Source organism: Pseudomyrmex gracilis, unplaced genomic scaffold, assembly GCF_002006095.1.
Source record: "Pseudomyrmex gracilis isolate BER0280 unplaced genomic scaffold, ASM200609v1 scaffold_174, whole genome shotgun sequence".
NCBI lineage: Eukaryota > Metazoa > Arthropoda > Insecta > Hymenoptera > Formicidae > Pseudomyrmex > Pseudomyrmex gracilis.
Genome location: NW_018020758.1, coordinates 86949 through 103878, shown reverse-complemented (window position 1 = coordinate 103878; position 16930 = coordinate 86949). Strand labels below are relative to the sequence as shown.

The 16930-nt window shown below is 41.3% G+C and overlaps 1 protein-coding gene across 4 annotated transcripts in view; it reads left to right on the top strand.

Moving 5' to 3' along the window:
• Positions 1 to 16930, top strand: part of LOC109857807 (lachesin-like) — a 222910-nt gene that overhangs the window by 180487 nt on the left and 25493 nt on the right. For all 4 annotated transcript variants that reach the window (XM_020434516.1, XM_020434518.1, XM_020434515.1 and 1 more), the window contains 3 exons: positions 4656 to 4784; positions 11001 to 11285; positions 11756 to 11818. In XM_020434516.1, the coding sequence (XP_020290105.1) occupies positions 4656 to 4784; positions 11001 to 11285; positions 11756 to 11818 (477 nt within the window). The remainder of the gene's footprint in view (positions 1 to 4655; positions 4785 to 11000; positions 11286 to 11755; positions 11819 to 16930) is intronic.

The window sequence follows — 16930 nt, the reverse complement described above, 5'->3', positions numbered from 1 at the left end:
AATCTAACGGCTTGAAGATGGACATCGCGGGGTGATATAGGTGAACTTTTTTTTTTTGTTTTTTTTTTTTTTTTTTTTTTTTTTTGCAAAGTCGCGATCTGATTATCGCGCAAAAACACGTGCATTTTGCAGCACGCGATCTGTTTCCTAATCCCGATATCCGACGCAATTTCCCGGTCCAACTACACTCTTTGTTACGCGGGCGGTTTTATCAGCGATTTCGCGCTGTCTTCGCGCGTCTGGTCTCACGATCCTTTCATAACCTTTCCCACTCCTCTCCGCGCGAGATCCCACCTTCTCGCCTCTTCCCGTGCTCGTCCTCCACGGACGTTCTACTCGCACCGGCGCACCGCAGGATCGTAAAAGGCCGGAATTTCTGTTCAAACATCTGCAAAGCCGCGCTCCGGGGCATCTGAGCCCCTCTAAAGCTTCATACAAATTCATGACGGAGCACCAGGACCGTGCGCGCGCGCACTATCCTCCAAGTTTTCGGCAGGGTGGGTACATATGCATGCTCGTGCATACGTACCCATCCCAACCCCCTGGTTATAGTTCGTAATATTATTTAATACCCTTTGCGCGCGCGCGCTTCGCATCAGCGCGAGGATCGTGACGCGGTAAAATTTCACGGATTAGTCTCTCGACATTTTATTAATACGTGTCTCACACCGTCGTTTTCCCGCGCGCGCTTGTCCTTCTTTCACAGGTACTTACACCTCGTTCCTCTCAACTCTACAGCGGATGGTCGATGGTCGTTAACGAGCGAGATATAAAATGGAAAAGACCTTAAAAGATTAATGCGTCGAACGGTGAGACGTGTTAAGGCCGAGCTCTGAGTTACGAGCTGATTATCGCGAGGTTGCAAATGGGAATAATTATTTCTATCGCGCGCGAGTGTCATTGTAACGATATCGCGCGCGTAATGCATATTCAAATGGACTTCACGTATCGACAAACGCTTTGAACCTCACCCTTTTTCTCTCTCTTCACAATATTACGTATCGCGAATTGTTTACTATATTTTGTACACTACCAATTCAGTCGTGAGTTCGCATATTCAAAAGCGTTCTTTTGCGCGGCCGGTTGAATATATCCACGCAATACTTTTACCGTGTATTATTAACGATTTCTTTTGACGGCGGTGTCGTACACGTTGGTGAACGCATATTATTTCACAAAGCTGTCCGATAGAGGATTCCTGTTTTTTTTTTTTTTTTTGCACCCAGCTCACACAACATGCTCTTTGTAAAACAAAAAAAAAAAAAAGAAGAAAAATCTATTTTTCATGTATTTCCAATAATTAATATCGCGTGCTGCGCAGTAGCAGCAGCAACAATCTGTATATATGTTTATATCTATCACATGCGCATTGCTCCTTTGCCTCTGTATAAAACCTTTATACGACCGAGTGAAAGTTTCATTACGAATCGTCGTGAAAAATAACTATCAATGTTTGCTTCGATCCGATGTATCGATTTGCATCCGAGCTTTGAGCTACCCGCTATCTAAATATTCCCGGACTTGTGGAAGAACGAATACATTAATATCGGATGAGCTGATGGCGAAATGAACTTGTATCGAGAGGACCGACGCTGCCACGATCAAAAACTCATTGCAAATATTTTATCCAACATATTGCATCCCCTCGGAACCAAAAGAGGCCTCTGCTGCTCGAAGGGTGGGTCTCTGCTCGACATCGGTCAATGATCTGTTCCTTCGTCTTGGATAAAATAAAAAAATCATGATTGGAATTTGATGTTCTCCTTTTATATTTGTAATATATTACATATACATTTTATAATATATATTATATATATATACATATATTATATACACCCACACAGAACAAAAACTCTATTAGACGTCCATTAGACGTCGACAGCTCCATGCGACATCTAATAGATGTCTAATGGATGTCTGGATGGATGGATGTATGGGCATATATATATAATAGGTAATATAATGGTGTAATACAAATGTTTTCATAATATTTATTATTTTTTAAATTTTGTTTTTTACTTTATTTGTAGTTTTTATTTTTTTCTCTCTCTCTCTCTCTCTCTCTCTCTAAATAAAGCAAGATCTTATCTCTGTATTTTTCTGACTGAATATATATAATGTGCGATTAATCATCAATTATATGACGCACTTTCACGACAGACGTCAAATCGGAACGATTAACATAAGTGAAAACAAAATGAAGATGAAAATTTTCACGTTCGTCATTTGCGGGAAAATCGATCGCGCGCGGCCTTGCTCACGCCGATCGAAGAAATATGTTTTTTACGGTCTCTGGCAATGTTTTTTTCCCGCTTTTACACACGGATATCCGGCCACTCGGCGATCGTTTGCGGTGCTGCGCACAACGCTTTATCGGCCGATTGTTATCACGTCACTTGATGTCCGCCAGCGCTCTCGGATTTCGCGCGTCCTCTCAATTATTCGCGGCGATCGATCGGCCTTGCTCTACCAATTGGCGGTGTTACTGTATATGTACATTTTTCTCTCTTTCTCTCTCTCTCTCTCTCTCTCTCTCTCTCTTTCTCTTTCTCTTTCTCTCTCTCTCGGTGACTACAATACGTGGCAAGGCGTGCTTGGCAGAGCATGTGTCTTGTGAAAGAAACATTGCAGCTCGCTTTAATGGCCAGAGGTTGGTTAATAGCGATTAGAAGGCAAGCAAAGCCGTGGTAACTTCCAGAGCTAAAGATTTATAAGCGTCACCGAGGCAGGGATGCATCGCCGATGCTTCACGAAGCATCTTTTTATGGATCGCGTTCGTTCCCGATTCTCGTTAATTGTCATTATGAGGTCGTGCCAACTAAGACTGTGACGTCGATTATTTTCACCGTCAATTATCGCGAGCGAGAATACGCAGAACGTTTCTCGCACAGATATGAAACAACGTTGGAATAACAGTCGTTTAAATAATAATATCGCGCGAGAGATGCTAAAAATAATGGAATTATAGAGTTGCTCGTCCGTGCTACTTTTCGAGCTAATTGCAAGAACCCGATACAAGATTTATAAAGATCGAAGTGTATCATTAAACATTAAGATAAATATCATGTCTAAATAACGGAGGAGGAATTTGTTTTCTTTCGAATTTCTCCGGAGGAAAAAGAAGTTTCTTTCTTAGTCTATCGAATTTCGTTTTCCCATCAATTGAATCACGTCGATCAATAATTTATTACAGAAGGTAGTCCATCTTGTTACAAATCTCACGAGCCACGTTTCGTAACACGAGTAAGAGACGAGTAAGAGACAATTCTTGTGCAAGATATTACAAATTATTCTAAGGTTGCTTGTCTGTGTTATTTTTGCAGCAGACTTGATAGAAAAAACAAACATCGCTCTATTGACGCAACATATATATCTCTCCGTTTTTGTTAATTACGTAATATGACACCGAAAAACAATACGAGCATTTTTATGATTTTTATTTGGCGGAACGAAAAATTTCTTTATCTATTTCGAGAGAATCTATTGTTTTGAGGAGGTTTCCATTAAAGATTTCTTCGGATGTTGCAAATAATTTCAAATCAGATCGCTTTTATTAGCATTGCTTCATAAATTGTATGCAAATGGTTCGTCTCGTGGCAATAACGATAGCTTTCATTTTTTTTTTTAAGTTTTTCTTCTTGTTACGGATCGTTCTCTGTGTATCATTTCTTTTCTGCATTCTATTAACTCGTACCTGTTATTTCTTCTTCGTAGAAAAGAATGTCGCAAGTTTTCTCGTAAGTTAATGCAACGTGAACACGAAGCTGACGCATTTGTTCCCGCTGACAATTCCGCCACGAAAAATCTCAATCACGCAAATCGTTGTTTAATGCCGTCTATCGGCCACGGGCTATTTCGCAACAATCGCGCAATGATTTTGCGCAGAAACTTTTCTAATAAGAAAGATCTCAGTGGAAAAAAGAAAGAGATACTTAACGCAATAGAATAAGTTTGATGAAAAAAGCGACTTTTTAGTATTAACTTTGATTGCACATCTTTCCCTCTCTCCCTCTCGTCTCGTGACTCTTATAATTTTACTGTAATCTTACTTCTCTAAAATACACACACAAACACACACACACACACACACACATTCCAGGTTTCCCCGCGAACTTCCGTAATAGACCAAAGTAGATATCCGAGAGCATAAATCACGCAGCACTAAAAACACATTCCGAGTTCTTGTAACTTTACTTCGTTATGGCATAAAGTTTCCCATCTCGATCGATAGGTGTGTGTACTCGACGTCATCCAATTTATTGCGTAATCCTTGTAGTAATTGTGTCGCTTTAAGTTCTCAATACTCATCACTTCTTCTATGTGCTTCTATATACATATATATACATATATTCATTTGTCGCGTAAATAAAATAATAACAAATTTCTCTGAGATTTTATCTGGTAACACTCTTTCCTCTCCGTAATTATATTCTCATCCCGCGCAGAGAGTTGAAAGCTGCGCAGCGGCTAAGTTACGGATTTAATTGTTCAATTTCAAGTCGAACTATTTACATAATACGCGCATATTCCGCTCGCGAGATGTAACGAGGATGAAACGCTGTGTTTACCCATTTACTGCGAAGATATCTGTCCGTTTCTCCCGAAACTATATTTGCGCCCTCTAAGCTTAAATAAATTCTCGTTTCTGGTTTCAGTGAACAAATTTAATGGCGAGCAATTAAACTTGACGAAGATCACGCGCAACGAAATGGGCGCTTATCTCTGCATCGCGACCAACGGCGTGCCGCCCACGGTCAGCAAGAGGATCACCGTGGATGTCGAATGTGAGTTTGTTGAGATACGTATGCACACACACACACGCGCACACAGCGCGCGCATTATTATCGCCGCCGTTTCGTATGTAACAAATATGAGAAACGCGTATTCATCGCGAGTGCGGTAACACGATAGAGGCACGACGTAATGCAATAATTATAAATTTCACATTGTTACATTATACTGAATGTTCAATAAGCAATGTTTATTAAGTAACAAGTGCTTCAACGACACGTGGATGCATTCAATTGCGCAAGAATTGCGCTCAAAATGCGCATATCTGAGGTATCACGATGAAGTGTTATCTCTGCCAAACAACATATCATTAAAATTTAATAACGTAATTATCGCGTAATTACCGTCGGAGAATCCGATGTCGATGCAAATAATAGCGGCAAATTCCGCAATAATATGCGAAAAATAAAAGAAAAAAAAATACGACGCATATTAACGGCATTTTTAAGTGCAAAACAATAGCATTTTGCAGATGTTGGGAACGTGTAATTGCCGCAATAAATTATGTTAATTGGTCGCGGCGAACTGCTATGCCGCCAAATGTTCATAAAATATCTTAACTTTCCGACACTCGCTCAAGTGTAAAATATCGTAAATACTGTCGCGGCACGTGTGGCGCGAGAACTTTCTCGTGGAAACGGCGCGCGAAAATTAGGCATCCTGGGGCCGGTTGGAACGTATCCAACGACGATTTATCGAATAAATTTTAAACACTTTGTCATACGCGACCTCCGATCCGACGGCGGAACACGCTCTCGTGTATTGTTTAAATTTCATTTCACGAATTGCACACGTTCAAGCACACACACACACAGGCACAGGCGCATATAACCGCGCATGTGTACACACGTTGCCGCGTAGCAGCAAGCGCACGTGCTCCGCCGCTGCGGATACGTGCATCAGAAACAACAAGGCGTGGGCGGGAAGAGCCGCGAGGGGCGTCAGAGGGAAAACGCCGACGGGAAAGCCCGGGGGAAATACTGGAAGTCGCGCGCAAGCCGTCCCGTCGGCCCTGGTCATTTTTCCCTTTTATGCGTTTCATTCGTTCGTGTCACTTCGTATGCTCGCAACCGCGCGCTGCACGTCGGCATCGGTGTGCGTGCCTCTCCCCGTCGCCGTTGAAGAAAGAAGAAGCGCCAGGTTATACGCGCACACGGCACAGACCAGAGGCAGTATCTCCTGAATATTTAGGAGGCGGGGGACATATTTTATTTAGACGAGCCGGGTGAAACATCGGTTTTCTGCGCCGCGTTCCGGGTCGTAGCGAAAGCTCCAGAATTCGTCTTCGTGCGCGCGCGCCCCTCGAACATCGCCGATGCCATCGCGCGCATATGTTACATGCACGTAGGGATTTTCACGGAACATCGTCCTGTGTAAAAACACAAATGAGCGTAACGACGAGTACGAGCTAAGTTCCCGACTCGCGATCTAATTATCGATGTGAGATTGTTTTGCTTCGATTCGCTGCGTTTATCTTTAAAATTTATATTTCGACAACTCTACAACTTTTTGTCACTTCCAGTCAGCAATATCTTACATGCAAATATCCGCTGTAAGAAGAACAACCTTTAATAAAACATATTACCGTTTGAATTGTCACGCAAGTTACATCTGTATCAATACAGTTTAAATTTACTTTGAAGTTTCCTCCTCCTATATAAAAAATCCATATGTACCGCGAAGTGCGCGTTTTGATATCTAATGTATCGCATCTATTGTTGTCTCTTTTCCGCGTTGCCGATTAGTTGGTTGATCGAGTCGAGTCGAGTCGAATCGAATCGGTAAGATCGAGAGAGTAAATAATGACAGAAAAGCGATTTTGACAGTTCGTCGTATACGTGGAGAAAATTAAAAACGTGACTAAAGTCACTTGACACAAAAGAGTAGAAAAACAACACGTGACTATTTAAAGTAACGTGATTGTAATTTATATTATATATAACATTAAATAATATATATTATACATATAATTTATTATATATTTATATTATACTTTATATTGTATATTATATATATTATGTACATACTACTAGTAAGGTCACTGACCTCGGCCGCGCGGCCTTGGTGGGAGGGTCACTGACCGCGGGCGCGCGGCCTTGGTGGGGGGGTCACTGACTTCGGGCGCGCGGCCTTGGTGGGGTCAATGACCTCGGTCGCGCGACTGCGGTGGAGTCATTGACCTCGGTCACGTGACCGCGGCGAGGTCACTGACTTTACTCACGTGATTATGGTATATATAGATATGTGTGTGTCTATTATATATAGGTATAAAATATTATATATAATATATATAATATTCTCTGTTTTACTCTTGTCCCTGTCATGTGACTTTAGTCACATGGTGTTTTTCTACTCCTTCCTGTCACTAGACTTTAGTCACGTGTTTTTTTTTCATTCTCCCTTTTTTCTTTTATTTTTTGAGTTTGATTTTCAAGCGTTATTTCTGACATCTCTCATATGTACATTATGTGTATTATATTGTTTGTAGGACATATATATTAGCTGTCATTGTGGTGACAGGTTAAGTTCACTCACACTACACGTTAAAATAAAAGCAATAATAGCGTGCGCGTAGCGCACGCCTGTGTTGTGCTAGTTCCTACCAGAAAAAAAGCGTGTGTAAATAATCACAATCGATACTCTCGATATTGATTGTTGCCACTTTTATCTCGATTGGACGCTTCTCGAATGTGTTTCTCAATTCGTGTCGTACGAATCAAGAGACACAGTAGTGCCTCTTATACGCGAAATTCATGTGATTGAGAAGTGAGAAAATTTTCATGGAGCAATATCACAGTACTCGCCAACGCACAGAGAAACGGAACAAAGCACGGTCTTACAAACCATATAATACATATATGAGAGGTGTCAGAAATATTGCATGAAAATATCACACTCGAAAAATAGAAAAAGAGAGGAGTGTGGAAAACCAACACGTGACTACAGTCACGTAACTGTACTTTAGTCACGTGACTTGAAAAACGTGACTCAAGTACAGTCACGTGTTGTTTTTCCACTTTTTCCTCTCACTATTTTTTGAGTGTGATTTTTATGCGTTATTTCTGACATCTCTCATGTGTGTATTATATGGTTTGTAAGACGTATACAATAGCTGTCATCGCGGTGACAGATTTTTTACGTGTTGTGTACACTTATACAACACGTTAAAATAAAAACAATAATAGCGTGCGCGCTTTCAATTCAAAAGAAAAAAATACAATTAAATCTAATTTCATTTTCAAAAATTATTAAAATTTAGAACAAATAGTTGTGATTTGTTTCTTCTCCAATAACAAATTTCCGCGCGTGATAAAAGAAAATAACGAAACAACAGACTTTGCGCGATAAAAAGTGTGAAACGAAAAGAGCGTCTACTCGATCAATGTAAGACGTCGAGGCTTCCTCCGGAATCAGAGTCCAACAACCGTCTGGCGTTCTCAAACAATGTCAAATCTCCAGAGAGGCATCGCGTAAATTTTAACCACTCAAGCGGTAGCATTCCACGATGTTTTTCCACATTTGCGAAATCGTGAAACAAATAGGAATGTAACGGGCGGAACAAAGTGATTTACACGTTGAATTACGCGTCGATACTATTTCGTGCTTTAATAGTGTACATAACACAAGTCATTACGCGATGTTATTAGTCCATTAGTGCAATATTGCAAAATAGAAAATGAAATTTATACAGCAGCGTGTGAAGCACCACAATTGCGTCTCACTTGATCAGGTTTCATATTTTTTATTTTTAATTGCTCACATGGAAACTTTTAACTTTCTTCTAAGAAAGTTACAACAAACTCGCTAGCAATGACGCAAAAAACAAGCTCGAAATATATAAATTTACAGCGAAATGGAGATTTTGACAATTTCGAAATACAACAAAAAGTAGGTATGTTTTTTTTTTTAATTTAAAACGCGCAGAGAGCGAAGAGAGAACGCGTCACGTTGCGAAACGGAATATGATTTTTCAGAACTTCCGCAATCGGCACAAATGCGCGGTACGCATTCGCGCATAGCGTTTTCAGTACGTAGCGGACAAAACTGACGCGACCGCATAAAGCATAGCGAGAGCGGAAAGAGAAAACTCGTGCGCGGGTTTGAGAGACATAATTCGGTTGGTATGCACCACTTTCACGTGCCGTGAGCGTCTCTCCGCGAGCCTAGTTCATCAGGCATGTTGATGAGACGTGCACAATTTAGCGGGTTGACTTTTTACTTTACTACGTGTACATTTTTGCTCTCTGTCGCTCTCTGTGGCGCGCTCGCGTAAAAACGCGACTATTCACGCATTTGCGCCTCCCGTTGTGTCGGTGTGCGATCGCGATAAGAGGAGCGGGGAAAACTCTCTATCGTTCCGCCGCAAAATATAATACCTTTTTTTTTTTTTTTTCAATTGAGCGTGTAATTACGAGTATGACGTATGGCTGAATTATACGACAAGATCCCGCGACGAGAGTGTAATTGACAAGAGAACGCTATTTGGATCGAGCATTAAACCTGCACGCTTCAAAGACAGAAAGCACACAATGACAGAAAGCTGCCGTACAGTTTCGTTTCAGATGCTGAAAAGAATAGTCGAGCGGGATATAATATTGCAGTTAGAGCTTTGACGATATAATCTCAACGAATTGCGAATAGATTCTCACACTGTTAATTACAAATTATCTCGATGTTCTATTTTTTTTTTTTTTACAGTTTATCAAAATTACGTGAAGGAAGTTTGTGTGCTAACAATAAGTCCACGTTTAAATCCGCGTGTCTGATTTTTCCTACGTGTGAAATCGGCGTGATACTAAAACTTTTGTTTCGCGTCTTTCTGCGCGTAATCGTTGATGCTAAAGTTATTAACAACGAGCGACAACGCGCACAATAAACGATTCACATTCGCGAAGTCATGATCATCTGACCGTGCTTATACATCAGCGCGCACCGTAGCGCGCATTCCGGCTTACCACAAATCCACAAATTGCCAGCGTTGACTTTAATTAATGCACACTTCTCTCTATTTCCCACCATCGATTACGTCTGTATCTGCGCAGCGCTTGGACCCAAACTACCGTTGCATTTCCCTTATTGTCCGTTGCCGGACAAGAGATAGCGCAAAGCAGAAAGTTTTGTACATCGACGCGTGTTTGTAATATTCTATCTAAAACGTTATTTAAATTTCTCTCATGTATTTTACAGCGAATGTCTGTGTTCTAAGTTGCGTAACGCAGATTTTACTGGTTAAAAAAAGAAATTCTCTTTTTGTCGTGCAAAAGATATCGTTTGCAATCAGTAAAGAAATAGGAAGTTTTAAAACGGAAGAATGGAAGGCGCGCGATATCGTTTGTACGGCCGAAACACACAGGATACGATTTCTTTCCCCCGTTCCCTGTTAAGTAGAAAACGTAACGAGCTCTCTCGGTGTCGTTTTACATCGGTATCCGTCTATGAGCGCATTATTATTCCCTTATTGTATCACATACCCCGACGCAGCGAAGTTCAACAACTTTAATTTAACCCCGTTACCAAAGCGCGCACCGACGTCGCCGCGTATACGAGGGCGCATCCGACGTCGGATTAATTCGAAACGAAGAAGGAGCCGTTTCCTGGTTTAGTTGCCGAGTTAGAAAATTGTTCGTCCGGAATGGTGCGCGCGCTCGTTGCGAAGAAAGTAAAGATGGAACGTCACCCCCTCGCTCGACGTTGTCTCTCGCACGGCCTTAACTCTTCATTGCGTAACCTTAACGCCGCCGTTAGACTTGTAACCATATAATAGACTTTGTTCCCAACTCGTTTCCCGACCGCGGCGAATTTTGCGAAACGCCATCCCGCGGAAGTACAAGCTTGATTCGTCCCGCATTACGAGAAAACTTAATATCATCCGGCACGTCGCTGCGATGTTTTTAATTTTATCGCGTTGCGATTGTATACGTAAGTTGCGGATGATAAACCGAGTGTTGTGTAAAGTTTAGAATTTTTCCCCCCGTGTTAAACAAAATGACTGTTCCGCGCGCGCGCGCGTTTAGAGCGACTGTGAAACTACGAATTTTTTTATTTCACGAGCGTCAATAAAACTTGCGCTTTTTGTGTGCAAAAAAAACAAACAACAACCATAAAGGTTTTCTAAAACTTTCGGATCTTCAAAACAGATTTGCTTTACACAATTTGTTTAATTGCAAAATTTACAATAGTTATATTATTATGTTTCTTAATGTCTCTAGTCTCTCCGATGATCTTCGTACCGAATCAGCTGGTTGGCGCACCGGTCGGCACCAACGTAACGATCGACTGTCAAACGGAAGCCTATCCGCGCGCTATGAATTACTGGTTTCTGGGAGACGAGATGATTCTCTCCAACGAGAAGTACTCGACGACTTTCATGGAGAGCAGCTACCGAACGAGCATGAAACTTACCATCAAGAACTTGACATCGAGCGACTTTGGTAGCTACCGGTGTATTAGCAAAAACTCGCTGGGCGAGACCGAGGGATCTATCAGATTATATGGTAAGCTGACGTGCATTTTCTAGCCCCGCTTGTGTTCGGACAGACAATTTTTTTTCTGACCGTTATCATTATGCGTCTACTCGCGCGGTGTTTGCTATACGGGATATCACGCCGCGACGTGAGCGCGCTTGTTCGTGACGTGAATAATTTAAAAGTAAAACGACCATCATAAATCGCGAATTCTTGAGCCTTTGTTTAATTTCGTCGGTGAGTCGAAGATTTATTTAAAGCCGAGTGGATGTCAGCAGTAAATCGGCACGGTTTAAATCGTCGGTGAAAATGTCCGCGCTCTATCCTCCTCCTATACGTTATATTCCCGCCGTGCAATTCTCCCGCCGCGCGGAGATAAGATGACCCCAGTTAAAATATGAATAAGACGGCGGCGACGCGGGAGTTCGCGGGTTAAAATTTATTGGTCGATATTTAAGAGGTTATACGACGTCATTAAAGACGAACGATTTTTATTTCAGCTATTCCGAAGCCATCGCCGGTACCGAAGGCGACGGAGATCAAGAGCAGCGCCAACAAAGAAGGTGAGAGAACCTTTATCAAAATATATATGCATTCTTCTTTTTCCCCTCCCCTCTTAGACTTAGAAAATCAATATTATGCCGCTCTGTGGTCTTCTAACCGTTTCCACGTAGAGACAAACTCATTATCTCATTCCCGTATCTCATTCCCAAATCGTAGAATCTTAGAGCGCTTTCTCGCCTCTCTTTTTTCAACTTTCGTCTCGAACTAAACAGCGCGGTGCCGCAGGTGCGGTTTATTCTTTGAGAAAAAAAACCAATAAACGTTAAACTTATCACACCGAGAGATAGAAGGGAATCTAAATCGAGGTAATGCATCACACGCGTCTTTCGCGTTTCTAAAATAATAATACAATTTGCAATTTTTTTTTTCGAGCATTACAATAGCTGTTTACACAATCTGTTTTTGAACAATATATTGTTACAATTAAAAAGTTCATCGCGTAGATTTTCATTGCTGCGTGTCACGTACGTACGCGATTAACGTTTTTGATATCGCGCGTGTAATCTTCGAACGACGCACGGGCAAGAAAATCGTTGCGCGCGCCGATCAAATGAAAGCGGGATAAGAATAAACGCGAAAGGAATTGCTCGAGTGTTCTGCATCGTTCGAATATAAAACGTAAATGTTTGTTCCTTTTATATTAGCTGACAGAGTCCGCCCGCACTCGCGTGTCGGTATATTATTAAAGCGGCGAGGGTGGGGAGCGGGGAGGGAGGGAGCGAATAACTTGGGCGGATGCCTAGGGTCAGGTCCCTGTGGTTCCGCTGCCTCCGTGTTCTCCGGACCTCCTCTCCTCTCTCAGGTCTCGCGAAACCAATCTCAATATACTGCATTATTAACGCCATACAAGGCTCGGCCACGACGGTATTACCGCCATTAAGCTTCGCAATTTTACCGTATCGGTCGCTACCGTGGATTATCGTTATATTCCGAAGCGCCCGGGGAGAACCCCGGAGCCGTTCTAATGAATAACTGTTATTCGCGAATTTTCGCGCAAACGGCACGACGGCGCAACGGCTGCTTCTCGATATTGATGTCACCACCACCACCACCACCACCACCACCACCATCACGGTCGAAAATCTTCTCGCGATTCGATGATCATAAAAAAAGAAAAACTCCGTGAGATCGTAACGCGGAGATTTACGAGCGTTTGGAAACGCGACGCGCGCGATTTCTTTCGGAAGGAAACCGAGAAAAGAGAGAGCGCGCGCGAGAGATCGTACGTGCAAATAATGATAATCGAGAGAAATTCGACGTAACCTTCCGATAAAGACGCTCTTTTTGTGTGTGTGCGCGCGCCCGCGCGCGATAAGTCTTTCGCTTGTACATCCGGCGTATCCATTTAGCTGCGGCTAATGCAATTTAGTTAACCGCGTTAACGACTTGCTGTATGCCGCGAATACGCGCGCACACTTTCGCGCGAGCAAGACGAAACAGCGAGTTCAACATAATGTATGGCCTCGACTGCTGATTAAATATTGCGAGAAACTTTGGCGAGAGAGAAAATCGGCAAGGGACGCTGTGTCGCGTTCGTCTCTCTCTCACGTCTCTGAATCAATCTTAATACTACGACGTTATTAATGACCTAGCCGAGGTATGCAATAACTTACGAACACGACGTTAAGCGTCTAGCAGAGTTTCCAATGGGACTGCCGTTCGTCTTATCTGCTCAGATAAGATTACGCCACATTTACCGAACGATCTACGATTCGAGATGCAACGTGCACGCGACGACGTGTCCAAAGTCGGTTAATGGATAGAGAATATTCGGTTGAACGAAAACGTGATCAATTTGCATCTGAAAAAAAGAACAATAAGGTGAGAAATGAGAATATTAAAAATCAATGCGAATTAAACGCAAGAGAAATACAGAATCACTACTTCCTACGGAAATTTGCATTCGTTTTACGCTGATTTGGGAATAAGTTGGCAAAAAACGAAACACAACTCGCGTAAATGCTCGATATGATATGACGTTACTTTCATGTGTTAAGTTTTTCATTAGCTCGTTCGCGCGTAATTAAAAAAAATCACGTTCAGTTCTGTCCCCAAAATCAAAACGCAAGTTTTAATTTTATATCGCGGTATTACATCGGTGGCTTAACTGGTGACCTAATTAAGCGCATTTAAAATTCAATTACTGACGTCGCTGCACAGAGAGAGGGGCGCACGCAGCACAGATTGCATTGTTGGCGGCGGTATGCTAGAGAGTACCACTGTCCTCTCCAAAGAGAAAATCGCGGAACTATATTAACCGCGGATCTAATTTTCCAAGAAGCATTTTTGAAAACGGTCTGTTAGATGCACCGACAATTCCCGTTTGTAAAGCGAGACGGTATTTGTTTTTAATAATGAATATCGTAACAGAAGAGCTTAGTGAAAAAATAATTTTGTAAGAATCTCATCGCGTAATAAATACATTTGCGTGTAATCAATCAACTTGATTTACGTAATTATTATTTCTATAATAAATTGTTTTTTTTTAAGTTTATAAACAAAGGATCGATATGTGCCACATATAAGAAAAACAAAACATTAAAAATATATTATATAATACAATGTTTTACTGATCAGAAATATCAGAATATTATAATTTTATTATTAGTAAATTTAATAAGAGAATTGTGTTAGAGTATATTTATATATAGTTTTATATCATTTGTAACTCGTGCGTTGAAAGTGAATAAAAATATCCCTCTTTTCAATTCTGTCGAGTTGATTTCGTTACTAATTAAAATAACGTCTGCTTACGTATTCTTTAACCTTGCTCCGATGTCGATGCTAAATTATTCATCCTCTCTTTGCTCGAATTATACTAATTCTATAAAAAAAAGCCCCGAATCTTGTACGATGTATTCAATAATTCCCGCGTGTTAGTTGCCTCGCAAAATAACTATCTTGAAATAACTATCGATCTTGCCAATCATAATTAACTGAAGCCCGAAGGAGGCACAAAATTATTTCTGGCAGTAAGTAGACTATACGTACCCTAGCATGCAATATCTAGATCTCATCGCGCGTGAGATATTATTATTATGCGCGCTGTGAACGATAACGCAATTTATTTAAAAAATCATAATTAATAGAAGTTCAACAGTAGAGCAACTTATTTTAAAGCGACGTATTTGTAATTGAAGGAAAAAAAACGTGATAAATATAATTTATATAATTTACTTACAATTTCTCTGTAAATAGTTTGTTATGTTGACACCATTTTAAATACGGACCTTTTATTGTGTTTTCTTCCAATTCGTTCAATTGAGTAATCGATCAAACGAAAATGTTTCGCGAAAATGTCTCCGATAAATCTAGAAGGAGAGGGGTGGTTCCGCGCTATTAATGATGTTATCTCGCGATTCTATTTTCCTCGACTGTGCGCTCACACGAATCTGTTTTCCCGTTCTCCTCTCTTTCTCTCTCTCTCTCTCTTCTTCACTCTTCTGTCCTCGCAAAACAAATTCTTCTTGGTGCTCGCACTTGGAGGAGGCGTCGTGAGACTCTTAAATTTTCAACAAGTTATTTCAAAACTTCCTAAACAAGCCTCGACGCACCTTGGAAAAGGGCAACAAAAGGAGACGGGGTCGGATGAAATACGAGCTTCGTTGTGATTGCTGCCAGCGGGAGAGAGGCTGCCGCCGCTATTCGTATGTAGCCATCTCGCGACATTAACATATGTGTGAATATTGCACAAAGATGCGCGCTCGCCACGTGCCCCTCCCCCGCCGTATAAAGACGAGTGACCCAGAAGCCGCCACATTGTTAGAACGGTCGCGGCGAAACAAACTTTGTCTTGGACGTATTTAAACTTTTATTCGAAAACTTTTTAGTATCTACCTACTCTCGCGCCAAGTTAGCGGCTGGACGGGTTAAAGGGCTGCTTGTTTGCAAACCAGAAAGACCGTAGGGTGTAACAAAGAAAAAAGAAAAAGAGAAGCAGAGAGAGAGAGAGAGAGAGAGAGAGAGAGAACTGAAAGAGTGGAAAACTTGAGATGTGTATGAAGCTTAAGGACACATTGTCGACCTAACTGTCAAGCAGCAGAATGCCGGATTGTGCTCGAGAGCGACTCAAACAGAGAGACCGGGTTCACTCGAGGGAATTAATTAAAAGAGACGTTCGTACACCACACGCCAAGTGTTTAAATGGCCGTCTTAGTAGTATACTTATTGAAATTTTTCAAGTTTACACACTTTCTTAAACAATTCAATATCGTCGCGTAAATAAAAACACGACAAACTCTTCTCAAGCTGGCAGAAATACAAAAATCATTAACAGATACGTGACATTTTTTTTTTCTTGGAGAAATATTTCTTTCATTTTTATACAAAATTTCTACTTGTTAATCTATATTATTTATCTGTACAAAAACATATACGTACATGCAATATGTTCTTTTTACAACTTGAACATTTTTCTGCAACGAGCTGGCGGTCGGGGATAATTCATATACTTCGAATTACTTCGCGACATAGTTTTCGGGATCGCATCGACGAACGACACGCGCGGGACCGCGGGAACGACGGTAGTTTGAATAATCTGCACGATTATGGGGAACGAAATAAGCGTCAAAGCGTCTTGCTACCAAGTCACGGAGTAGTATCCCGCGCAGTAGAAGTATACAGGCCCCGTGGCGAATATCAACTTGAATTACACCCGAGGTTGATACGCACTGTACAGAATTATCGTGTAAGTAAAGTTTCAATCTATAACGCCGGCGAGAAGGACGCGGTTCTCTCTCGCGGGACTTATATACTTTCGGTATATTTACAAAGATAAGACGCGACCATAATCTTATATTGCTGACAATACAATCGAATTAGACATTGCGCGCGCATCGTTCCGATGACAAGTAGTATTTGTTAGACATTTATGCGATATTGCGATCGTCGAGAGAATTGTTCAGTAATGCGATAAAGCAACTCCAATACCGAGAAACATAGGTACTTCTTTTTTTTATATTGGTATACGTAGAGTTTACTTTTCAAGAATTATTATTATTATTTCCGCTATCGAATTGGTTTTACGTCGTACAAAGCGGACGAAATTATTGGTTGGCTCTTTTATCAAATGGCAAATAAAAAGTAATTTTCTTTATGTCAGAAGTAAAATA